This window comes from Mya arenaria, chromosome 3 (assembly GCF_026914265.1).
Source record: "Mya arenaria isolate MELC-2E11 chromosome 3, ASM2691426v1".
Classification (NCBI taxonomy): Eukaryota; Metazoa; Mollusca; class Bivalvia; order Myida; family Myidae; genus Mya; species Mya arenaria.
This window is the reverse complement of record NC_069124.1, coordinates 84,218,507-84,230,328: the sequence shown is the minus strand read 5'-3', so window position 1 is coordinate 84,230,328 and position 11,822 is coordinate 84,218,507. Positions and strand designations below refer to the sequence as shown.

The 11,822-nt window shown below is 39.3% G+C and overlaps 1 protein-coding gene across 1 annotated transcript in view; it reads right to left on the bottom strand.

Annotated features, from left to right (window-relative positions):
• Positions 1–11,822, bottom strand: part of LOC128229077 (methylmalonic aciduria type A protein, mitochondrial-like) — a 28,543-nt gene that overhangs the window by 1,665 nt on the left and 15,056 nt on the right. Inside the window, exons 5-6 of the mRNA XM_052940727.1 lie at positions 11,679–11,765; positions 11,134–11,282 (exon numbers count right to left, since the gene is read on the bottom strand). Of these exons, the coding sequence (XP_052796687.1) occupies positions 11,134–11,282; positions 11,679–11,765 (236 nt within the window). The remainder of the gene's footprint in view (positions 1–11,133; positions 11,283–11,678; positions 11,766–11,822) is intronic.

The window sequence follows — 11,822 nt, the reverse complement described above, 5'->3', positions numbered from 1 at the left end:
CCAGCCCCTGACACGAGTGGTTTAGGCCTTCAGCCCCTGGCACAAGTGGTTAAGGCCTCCAGCCCCTGACACAAGTGGTTTAGGCCTTCAGCCCCTGACACAAGTGGTTTAGGCCTCCAGCCCCTGGCACAAGTGGTTTAGGCCTTCAGCCCCTGGCACAAGTGGTTTAGTCCTTCAGCCCCTGGCACAAGTGGTTAAGGCCTCCAGCCCCTGACACGAGTGGTTTAGGCCTCCAGCCCCTGACACAAGTGGTTTAGGCCTTCAGCCCCTGACACAAGTGGTTTAGGCCTTCAGCCCCTGACACAAGTGGTTTAGGCCTTCAGCCCCTGGCACAAGTGGTTTAGGCCTCTAGCCCCTGACACAAGTGGTTTGGGCCTCAAGCCCCTGACACAAGTGGTTTAGGCCTCTAGCCCCTGACACAAGTGGTTTGGGCCTCAAGCCCCTGACACAAGTGGTTTAGGCCTCAAGCCCCTGACACAAGTGGTTTGGGCCTCTAGCCCCTGACACAAGTGGTTTGGGCCTCAAGCCCCTGACACAAGTGGTTTGGGCCTCAAGCCCCTGACACAAGTGGTTTAGGCCTCAAGCCCCTGACACAAGTGGTTTAGGCCTCTAGCCCCTGACACAAGTGGTTTAGGCCTCTAGCCCCTGACACAAGTGGTTTGGGCCTCAAGCCGCTGACACAAGTGGTTTAGGCCTCTAGCCCCTGACACAAGTGGTTTGGGCCTCAAGCCCCTGACACAAGTGGTTTGGGCCTCAAGCCGCTGACACAAGTGGTTTAGGCCTCTAGCCCCTGACACAAGTGGTTTGGGCCTCAAGCCGCTGACACAAGTGGTTTAGGCCTCAAGCCCCTGACACAAGTGGTTTGGGCCTCAAGCCGCTGACACAAGTGGTTTAGGCCTCAAGCCCCTGACACAAGTGGTTAAGGTCTTCAGCACCTGACACAAGTGGTTTAGGCCTCAAGCCCCTGACACAAGTGGTTTGGGCCTCAAGCCGCTGACACAAGTGGTTTAGGCCTCAAGCCCCTGACACAAGTGGTTTAGGCCTCAAGCCGCTGACACAAGTGGTTTAGGCCTCAAGCCCCTGACACTAGTGGTTTAGGCCTCAAGCCGCTGACACAAGTGGTTTAGGCCTCAAGCCGCTGACACAAGTGGTTTAGGCCTCAAGCCGCTGACACAAGTGGTTTGGGCCTCAAGCCGCTGACACAAGTGGTTTGGGCCTCAAGCCGCTGACACAAGTGGTTTAGGCCTCAAGCCCCTGACACAAGTGGTTTGGGCCTCAAGCCGCTGACACAAGTGGTTTAGGCCTCAAGCCCCTGACACAAGTGGTTTGGGCCTCAAGCCGCTGACACAAGTGGTTTAGGCCTCAAGCCCCTGACACAAGTGGTTTGGGCCTCAAGCCGCTGACACAAGTGGTTTAGGCCTCAAGCCGCTGACACAAGTGGTTTAGGCCTCAAGCCGCTGACAAAGGTGGTTTGGGCCTCAAGCCGCTGACACAAGTGGTTTGGGCCTCAAGCCGCTGACACAAGTGGTTTAGGCCTCAAGCCCCTGACACAAGTGGTTTAGGCCTCAAGCCGCTGACACAAGTGGTTTGGGCCTCAAGCCGCTGACACAAGTGGTTTAGGCCTTCAGCGCCTGGCACAAGTGGTTTAGGCCTCAAGCCCCTGACACAAGTGGTTTGGGCCTCAAGCCGCTGACACAAGTGGTTTAGGCCTCTAGCCCCTGACACAAGTGGTTTGGGCCTCAAGCCCCTGACACAAGTGGTTTGGGCCTCAAGCCGCTGACACAAGTGGTTTAGGCCTCTAGCCCCTGACACAAGTGGTTTGGGCCTCAAGCCGCTGACACAAGTGGTTTAGGCCTCAAGCCCCTGACACAAGTGGTTTGGGCCTCAAGCCGCTGACACAAGTGGTTTAGGCCTCAAGCCCCTGACACAAGTGGTTAAGGTCTTCAGCACCTGACACAAGTGGTTTAGGCCTCAAGCCCCTGACACAAGTGGTTTGGGCCTCAAGCCGCTGACACAAGTGGTTTAGGCCTCAAGCCCCTGACACAAGTGGTTTAGGCCTCAAGCCGCTGACACAAGTGGTTTAGGCCTCAAGCCCCTGACACTAGTGGTTTAGGCCTCAAGCCGCTGACACAAGTGGTTTGGGCCTCAAGCCGCTGACACAAGTGGTTTAGGCCTCAAGCCGCTGACACAAGTGGTTTGGGCCTCAAGCCGCTGACACAAGTGGTTAAGGCCTCTAGCCCCTGACACAAGTGGTTTAGGCCTTCAGCCCCTGGCACAAGTGGTTAAGGTCTTCAGCACCTGACACAAGTGGTTTAGGCCTCAAGCCCCTGACACAAGTGGTTTGGGCCTCAAGCCGCTGACACAAGTGGTTTAGGCCTCAAGCCCCTGATACAAGTGGTTTGGGCCTCAAGCCGCTGACACAAGTGGTTTAGGCCTCAAGCCGCTGACACAAGTGGTTTAGGCCTCAAGCCGCTGACACAAGTGGTTTGGGCCTCAAGCCGCTGACACAAGTGGTTTGGGCCTCAAGCCGCTGACACAAGTGGTTTAGGCCTCAAGCCCCTGACACAAGTGGTTTAGGCCTCAAGCCGCTGACACAAGTGGTTTAGGCCTCAAGCCGCTGACACAAGTGGTTTAGGCCTTCAGCGCCTGGCACAAGTGGTTTAGGCCTCCAGGCCTTGCAACAAGTGGTTTAGGTCCTCAGCCCCTGATACTAGTGGTTAAGGCACAAGTTACATTTAAACTAACAAATATAACCATAATACAGTGCTTTGAAACAAAAGATTAACACTAATAAAGCATACAATGACAATCAAAAATCAAAGTGCTGATAGCACTGGTGTATTCACTGCTTTGGGACTAGGTAGAGTGTGACGTCATTGTATTGGGCAGCTGCAGTGACCGTTCTGGTCATTTACATTTTTTCTACTTTTTGTGTGCATTATAACAAGCATCTATATACTCAGTGTTGTTGTTTTATATCAAAAATCGAATTTCCAACAAACTGAGTTTTGCACAAAGAGCGCGGAGCAATGCAGTAAAATTAGAAAAAAAAGAACTACCATGTACTATTAAGTTGTAAACAGGGCGTTTACAATTCTGCTGACCAAAAGGCAATGCACTGCTTTGAAAACTAAAGCAATCCAAATTGGGATTTGAACCATGTGTATTAAAGCAGTAGCATATCCACCAGGCCATTTGTATTTTGCCAACAATGTTGTTTAGGAACTCAATATGATAAATAATATATGCACTTACTTTACAATTAGATAGTTTAACATAATCGGATATGATTTCCTCGATGATATGTTTAGATGACAAGTATTCTCTTATGCACATATCCTTGTTTTAAGGGAGTGAACTGACTGTTCACTTTATTCATGCATTAGGCCAATATAAATTAATTCATCGATTTTCATCCAATTTATTTTTTAAATTGGGGTTGGGGATAAAAAACAAGAGCTGTCACAGAGACAGCGCGCTTGACTATTCCGCAGCTTTTCGGTGTATGGTGAAACATGCATGGATCACTGTTAGATTAGATTTCAATGCAATACATGATGTGCTGAGATATTAATATAAATTGAATTGGATTATATTTGAGGTGATACGCAAACTTTAATGTAAATTTTAAGTCGAAAAAGGGGCATAATTCTGTCAAAATGCTCGATACAATGACCTCCTCCTGTGTAAAGGCTGGGGGCATGATGGTGAACAAGAGTGCAAAGTTTCAAAGCCAGATTTCAATGGGCTTTGAAAATATTTGAGGTGGTACGCAAACTTTAACGTAAATTCTAAGTCGAAAAAGGGGCATTATTCTGTCAAAATGCTTGATAGAGTTACCTCCTCCAGTGTACATGTTGGGGGAATGATGGCGAACAAGCCTGCAAAGTTTCAAAGCCAGATGTCAATGGACTTTGAAAATATTTGAGGTGGTACGCAAACTTTAACGTAAATTCTAAGTAGAAAAAGGGGCATAACTTTGTCAAAACGGTTGATAGAGTTAACTCCTCCAGTGTACAGGCTGGGGGTATGATGGTGAAAAAGTATGCAAAGTTTCAAAGCCATATGTCAATGGACTTTGAAAATATTTGAGGTGGTACGCAAAGTTTAACATAAGTGGTTACGCCGACGCTCGGGTGACTAGGATAGCTCTCCTTATTCTTTGAATAGTTAAGCTAAAAAAATGTTATTTTTCTAAGATGACTTTTCACCTTTGACAATGTTTGACGAACCACGAACACCATCGTAACAATTCTCTTCTTTTACACATGAACGTTTACATCAACACCAGCTGGTTTGAATAAATTTGGGATGCAAATGAATGGCAAAATTTATATTAAAATATTCGGTAATTCCTTTATCAAAATGAAATTTGAAGTTGTGGTAAACTAATATTATTCGCTAAATTTATGGCCAGGGCCTTTGTCCCCTTCTTTGTCATAGCCTGTACACGTGACGGTTCGGATTCTTCCCTAAATTGGACTCTGAAAATCCATTCCCAACAAAAGGAAATACATTTTGAATAAACAAAACACAAAATCGAACAATGCCAATGTCACTGTATTGATATTTGTAAACCATGCAAAATCAGACAGGTAAAGATCATAAATTCCCAGTTTAATGACGTTATTAGATAACGGAGGGGTAATATGTAGGGCGGGCTGAGCCTCATTGTAGAATTGACCTTTACTTGATATAACTATGCAAAAACCAACTCAGGAACTAGTAATATTATAAAACGAAAACAAACATGGATTTTGACTCCACTATTGTACAACAATACAGGATAAATATCCTAAATGCTATACCATACAGTTACTTTTTCAAAACATGAACAATAAAATGAAACACAGAAAACAGTTTGTGGCACATACATGCAAGTAGCACATCATATCGTCACAGCTATTCAAAATATATATTACACAACTTAATTTGAAGCCAAAACAACAATTTGGTGTGAAGGCCGTTTCCCCATGTCCTTAATTGGCCTGGTCATTTAAATTTCACCGAAAACATTTGACCCTTGTTTGATTCACTTTTGTGAAATTACTAGGACTATTTATTGTACCCGACCATATGCCCAGCCCCTAAATGACATATTACCTGTGCATAGTATCACATTCACGCCTCTGGCATTATGGGCCAATTGTTGTAAAAACAAAAAAAACGAATTTTATTCACAACAACACAGATGTAGGCAAAAGGTTTATTAATTTTTCTATTTAACTAAAAACATTGATTATTCGAATAATGATTTTGACATTTGAATACCAAAAGTTTGATCGAATAATTGAATATCTGTTTGCGTCCCTAGAATAAATGCTGTTCCCAGACAATACCCGACTGAAATGCAAATACAGACCCCAGTTTAACATTTTTATTTTAAGTCAATAAAATAAAATGGGCAGTGTAAAAGAGACAGTGCAAGCTTGGATAAAAATCTAGCATTTAATAAAAAGTTACCTTATAGAAGAAAAGTATATGAAGGAACAGAATATCAATATGAGATTTATGATCTATCATAAACAGGAACTTTTCTGACTGAAATGTCCTGGAATTTGAAAACTGTTATAACATTAATAAATCAGGTTGTTTAAGTACACAGTTAAGCCTAACAGCATAGAAACACTTCTTGAACACTGTTCTGTTTTCAGACGTAAAGTGTTTAGGTTGGACATTTTAAAGCCAATCTGTGGGCCCAAAAAAGACGGTTTGATGGCCTGAGAAAATTTTGTAAATTGAGATGTGTGAAAATTTGCCATACATAGCAAACAAGATGCTAAATAATGTTATGGTAAGTGTTTATTTAGGGAAGTTAAATTTGTTTTCATTTACTAATAAGTTGCTTAATTAAAAACAAAGAGAGAGACATATTATCTTATCATTATTATTGCATTATAAAAGAGAATTGTAAATCAAGATTATACTTAAGATAAAAAAAATCAAGATTTTCCAAAGGCCTTTTATTCATAAAACACTGTTAAACAGTGTTAAGCAAATCTAAACAACCATCCATAACCTATATATTTCTTATCACTCTCTTAAATATGCTTGTTGCTACTTGCATGTCATGTCAAGTTGGGTGTTTCTTCATTCCATTTTACATGGCTATATAAGTAAAATAGAACAATTGAGCATCCTTTAATTTTCTCAAAGCCACCATAATTATATATTTACACCTCAACTTCGATTCCTTAAATGAACTGCCTTTCGGCAATTGCGTGAACGCAACATCTTCGGATATGTTTGGATCGTAATTAATTGCATAACAATATACATGAAAGCTATTGATCTTGTTATTGGTTGTATTGTGTCTGCAGGTCCCGTAAAATATAGATCAACATTTTTAAAAGTGTAAGTTTATTATATTTTAAATATAATGGTACCAGAAGTGTTTCAATTTTACGTTTTTAAGTGATTTCAAGTGGTTGATCTTTTCCTGCGTTATTGTGACTTCATTTGAAAAAAATGTTTCCAGTTATAGTCGGGTCGTTCTATTTACAGAATGGGTAAGAACAGATTACCTAAAGGTTTTCTGAAATGAAATGAAGATTTTTTTTAACAATTCTTGAATGAAATAATGAACTATTGGTGTAAATATAAGGAATGGATTGCGGGGTTGATGTCATTATCGGTGATATGAACGCAATTAGGTTGGTCAAAGTACGCGTGGAGTCCTTCGGACTCCACACACATTGACCAACCCAATTGCGTTCATACCCCAATAATGACATCAACCCCGCAATTCATTCCTTAAATCAACTGTTATTCCAAAGCTTTTAATATACTAAAATTCGCAAGTTGAAAATTTGTTTGCTATTATTAACCTGACCTCACCATGATCCAGATATTCACCTTCATGTTCTGGCTATTGGCAGTGGTATAAGCTATTTTTACAGAATCATCAGAACAGATCTATAAATAATAGGGATGCAAACGAATATTCGATCGAACGTTTGATATTCGAATGTCAAAATCGGTATTCGAATATTTGATGGGTTTTTTTGTTTGATAAAAAATAAACCTTTTGCCTACAACTGTGTTTTTGTATATATTCGCGTGTCTTGTTTTTACAACGATCCCTAATGCCAGGGGCGTGGACGCTATGACACTATACACTTGTCACATGTTAATAAGGGACACATCGTCGGCGACTATAAACAGAACCCGTAATTTTACGAAAACTGGCTAATAGACAAGTGACATCAAATAAGTTTCAATTATTTTTGGTAAATTTTAATGACCATGCCAATAAAGGATATACGGAATCAGCTACCAAAGTAGTGTCATGGCTGCCAATTAAGCTGTGCAATATTGCTCAAATCGCCCTTATGATATGAATGAGTTATGTGCTCTAAACTGCTTTCCATGTTTCAATATATAACATTCGTGCTTTGAAATGTAGCTGTATAGAATAACGTTTTAGGATATTGTTGTACAATAGATGAGTCAAAATTCAGGGTTATTTTCATTTTATTACCGAACTAACTCCCGAGTAGGGTTTGATTTTCCATAGTTATATTAAGTAAAGATCAATCCCAGAACGAGGCTGCTCGTCCTACGAAATGACCCTCCATTGGTGATCACGACATTCGACCAGGAATTTATGATCATGGCATTTTTTACAAATATGAATGGTGTTGAACTGAAATCAATTTGGGTTTTTGTTTGTACAAAATATTTTGCTTTTTGTTGGATTTATTTTCTGTAAATGGGGATTTTTAGAGGCTAATTTTGGGGGAAATCAGGGCCCGCGTGTACCGGCAATGACAAAGGCCCCCGCTATAGAGCGAATAATAATAGTAGTTTACTACATTTCTTAAATGATCATTTTGGTAATCGAATATTCGAATATTCGATCGAAAGAATTACCGAATATTCAAATATCAATTTTGATATTCGTTTGCATCTCTAATAAATAACATTTCCCTGGTTTCTACAGTCTACAAACAACACTATATCCACTGATCTACATGCACTAGCTGATAAGCCCTATATCATGATACCTTCAACATATGAGGAACTTTGATTAGGATAATATTTTGATGGCACACATTTATATTTGTGTGTTTATATTATAGGGGTTGACATGCTAGTTTATAACACTGGAAATGTAACTACTTAATATGCGGTATACCCTTGCGCTTTATCATTTCTTTATAAACGGCTTCCTATTATAAACCAAGATTAATACAAATGCTGGAAGATATGTATAACGCTGTAGTACTGATACACATGTTTCAAACTTTAGATGTTACAACAAAAAATATCGTGTTTTGCTATATATAATGCCCTGCATAGCACTACAGTAAAACTGCGATCGCTCGAGGACGCCGGGGGCCAAGCCAAAACCTCGAGGGAGCCGATGTTCCGAACAACTTGAATTTCAATTTTCCAGTCTGTTATGAAATATCTTTCAGTTTAATTTAATTTTGAAGTCATCAAACCGACTGTTTTCTAAGACACCGATTATGTGTTGCGGTGTGGAAATCGCTCATATGTTCAAAGGCTGTCATATATTAAATGTATACTTAATGGAAAATGTAAAAAAATAACAATAAATGAATAAATAGAAATATTTATTTTTACAAAAAGCACATTTTCGTAACAAGCAACATTTAAATATGACAGTACTTATTATGGCATTAGTCAGATTTAAAGTTCGCAAAATCAAGGATTGAAGATTGGCACATCTTGTCAGTTTTGCGAAACTGTTCAATCGAATTGTGAAGTGACAGCGTACAGAGCGTTCTTTCTCATTTGCCATATTGCAAAGCAAAGTGACAAAAAGGAATTATTTTCTGAGAAACTGATGTTGGATCAATATGGTAGTGTTTTATTCATATTTTTATTATTCATTAACATTTCTCACAAATAACTTCTCATAATTATCTTCTCAAATGCCCTTATCAACTTCTAACAGTCATGCGTAAACAGTGATTAACGGTTTTTCACACCTTATCAAATTGCCTTCCAACTGCAACATTGCAATTTTTACAACTGACGAAAATTTTAACACCTAGCAAATGTTTGTTTATTTTGGAACATGCGTTCGGGAAAAAGTGTAAAATTATGACCTCAAGGGAGCCATAAGGTTTTGTGCATGATTTGTGTTCTTGGGACCAACTATATTGCTTGACTCCTCGAGATATTTAGGTTTTGATGCAGCGTAGGTATATTTTATATGAAAATAGAAGGAAAAATGTTCGGGACCAAGCTCCGACCTCAAGGGGACGGCAGTTCTCGATCGACCACTTGTTCGAACGACCGCAGTTTTACAGTATTTGGTATTGCATAGTAAACTTTGCTGATCTGTGAGTATATTCCATCACGAACAAAACATGCTTCTGAAAAACAGCCAAAACTGTATTTACTTGGTTTGCAGTGAATACAGAAATCATATATATATATATATATATATATATATATATATATATATATGCTAAACATAATGAAACATATTCATATTCATTAATAAAATATGTTCAATATACATTTTAGACAAGAATATCAAGTATGGTACACATACATTGTCGCCTTCAATATACATCATATATGCAAAAACCAATTATACTGGTTACTTTGTTCTCATTTCTAGATGTTAGTTATACATGCATCTTATGCAAAGTAGTGTTAGTTCTGTATTTTAAGGGAATAAATGGCAAATGCAAATAATCATCACTTACAAGAGGACCTAATGCATCATCCAGTACGCATTTAGTGTTTCTTGTCCCATAAATGAACATAGGTTGCGAGAGCACAATTATAAAAAAAATATATGATGAAGGAACTATAAATTGATTCATATTGTGCACTTGTGTATTTTGTTATTGGTCATAAAAAAGCAGAGAGACAAAGCAGCGTTGGGCTTCTGGTTACTGTTACATATCAATGTAAGAAAACCTTTTAGCCATAAGATAACAGAGGCTGCGCATGACATCCTTTTTTAATTCCCAAGCCCACCCAAATAGTACACAGCAACTTAGCTGTTGATTTACATCCTCCCCATCCCACCTCCTCTCTGCCTCTCAAGATCTATATCTATATAGATGAAGTCTGGTTGTGAGAGCGCAAATTGAAAGTGATAGTTGTGTACAAGTTCAATATTAGCACATAATTTACAACGTCTTTTGTTTCAGGGTGCATTTGAGTAACGACCTCTTTTTCACTTTGAAAAATAAACCTACACATCGCCCCATTTATTTATTTCATTTATTATTTATTTGAAGTTACATACACAGACCAATAACAGAAGCACTGCAAGTGGGGAAAACTCTTCTCTGTCAGGGGACATAACTCAAAAAGTACATTTAACAGACATGCTACACATATTGTCATTATGACCATGAACAGTAAGTTCATATCAATATATTGAATTTGTTACGACAAAATTGTTACTTTTAACAAGAGAGCCAAAATGGCCGTATATCGATCACCTGATTGGGCAAAGGGTTCATTGGACGCCTCCCACCATAGGCCTCAGGTTTAACTTTACGTCCCATTTTTTAAACAGGCTTATATAAACATGAAAAATATGTATTGTTTAAAATGTTACAAAGGGCCATTACTCTTACAATATTTAAGATGGAGTTATATTACTTGTCACAATAGACCAGATTGTTTCTGTGGATGTGTTCATGAAGTTTGAAGTTGATGTCTTAATTTCTTGTAAAACAATAAAGAAATTTTGATAAACATAATATATATATTGTGAAATGTAGCCATGCCTCCTGGCGGCCATGTTTTTTTTTTTTTAAATTGATACAGGGTGACCTAAGGAGCATTCCATGAAATAAGGTTGGAAGCAGGCCAATGGTTTCAGTGAAAAAGATTTTCATCTATTACCTTTTGGCTGCCATGGCAATCAGTGTTCTGCATGGAACCACTTTTATTGAAGGAATCTAGTAAAGGACCACCCAAGGGACATTCCTATGAAGTTTGGTTGGAATTGTCCAAGGTTAAGGTGAAGAAGTTGTTTGAAGGAAAATGTTGACGACGGACGGATGGTGGACAAACACCCTATTACAATAGCTCATGCTGAGCACTTTGGGATCAGGTAAGCGAAAAACAGATAAGCTTATGAATTTTACCAAAGAAGGTAGCATTTTAAAGATTAAACATAACCAGACTAACCTGAGGTTTCCAAACTGAGGACCTATATCTCATGTACTTGACAGCGCTGACATACTCCATCTGTATGCGTCTGGCGGCTGGCACCAGGTCCCCATCAGACTTGTTCACAATAACAATGTCCGCCACCTCCACTATACCCTTCTTTATACCTATAATATTCATGATATCATACATAGAAAATTAACAGTAAAAAATACACCAAATAATTTCTAGTATTCTGGTACTCCTGCATTTATCTTATTTCCTCTTTATTAACACATCATACAATTAAGATTATCCTAAAGGTATCCAATGTTCAATGGTGTGAATTTGGATGAATTGTGACCCCATATTTACTTGGTAACATTTGAAAGGGGTTTATGAGTAGAAAAAGAATATGTTAAAATTATACCAAAATAAATATTGGAAATATGCTTTTTTTGGCCTCTGAAGATTTAAAAATAGGCAATACCATGTCCAATTTTAGTTGAACTAGAGAAGAGCAATTCAAAAACTACAATAAATAACATTTGACTGAGTCCTAATACTTGATGTATATGACATACCCTGCAGTTCATCTCCTCCGGCAGGAGGAATAATCAGACAGAACATGTCCACCATATCTGATACAACAAACTCTGACTGCCCAACTCCTGAAATCATAGAACAGAAGGATGAATATAAGGGCTGGTGATTATAAAAGATATGCT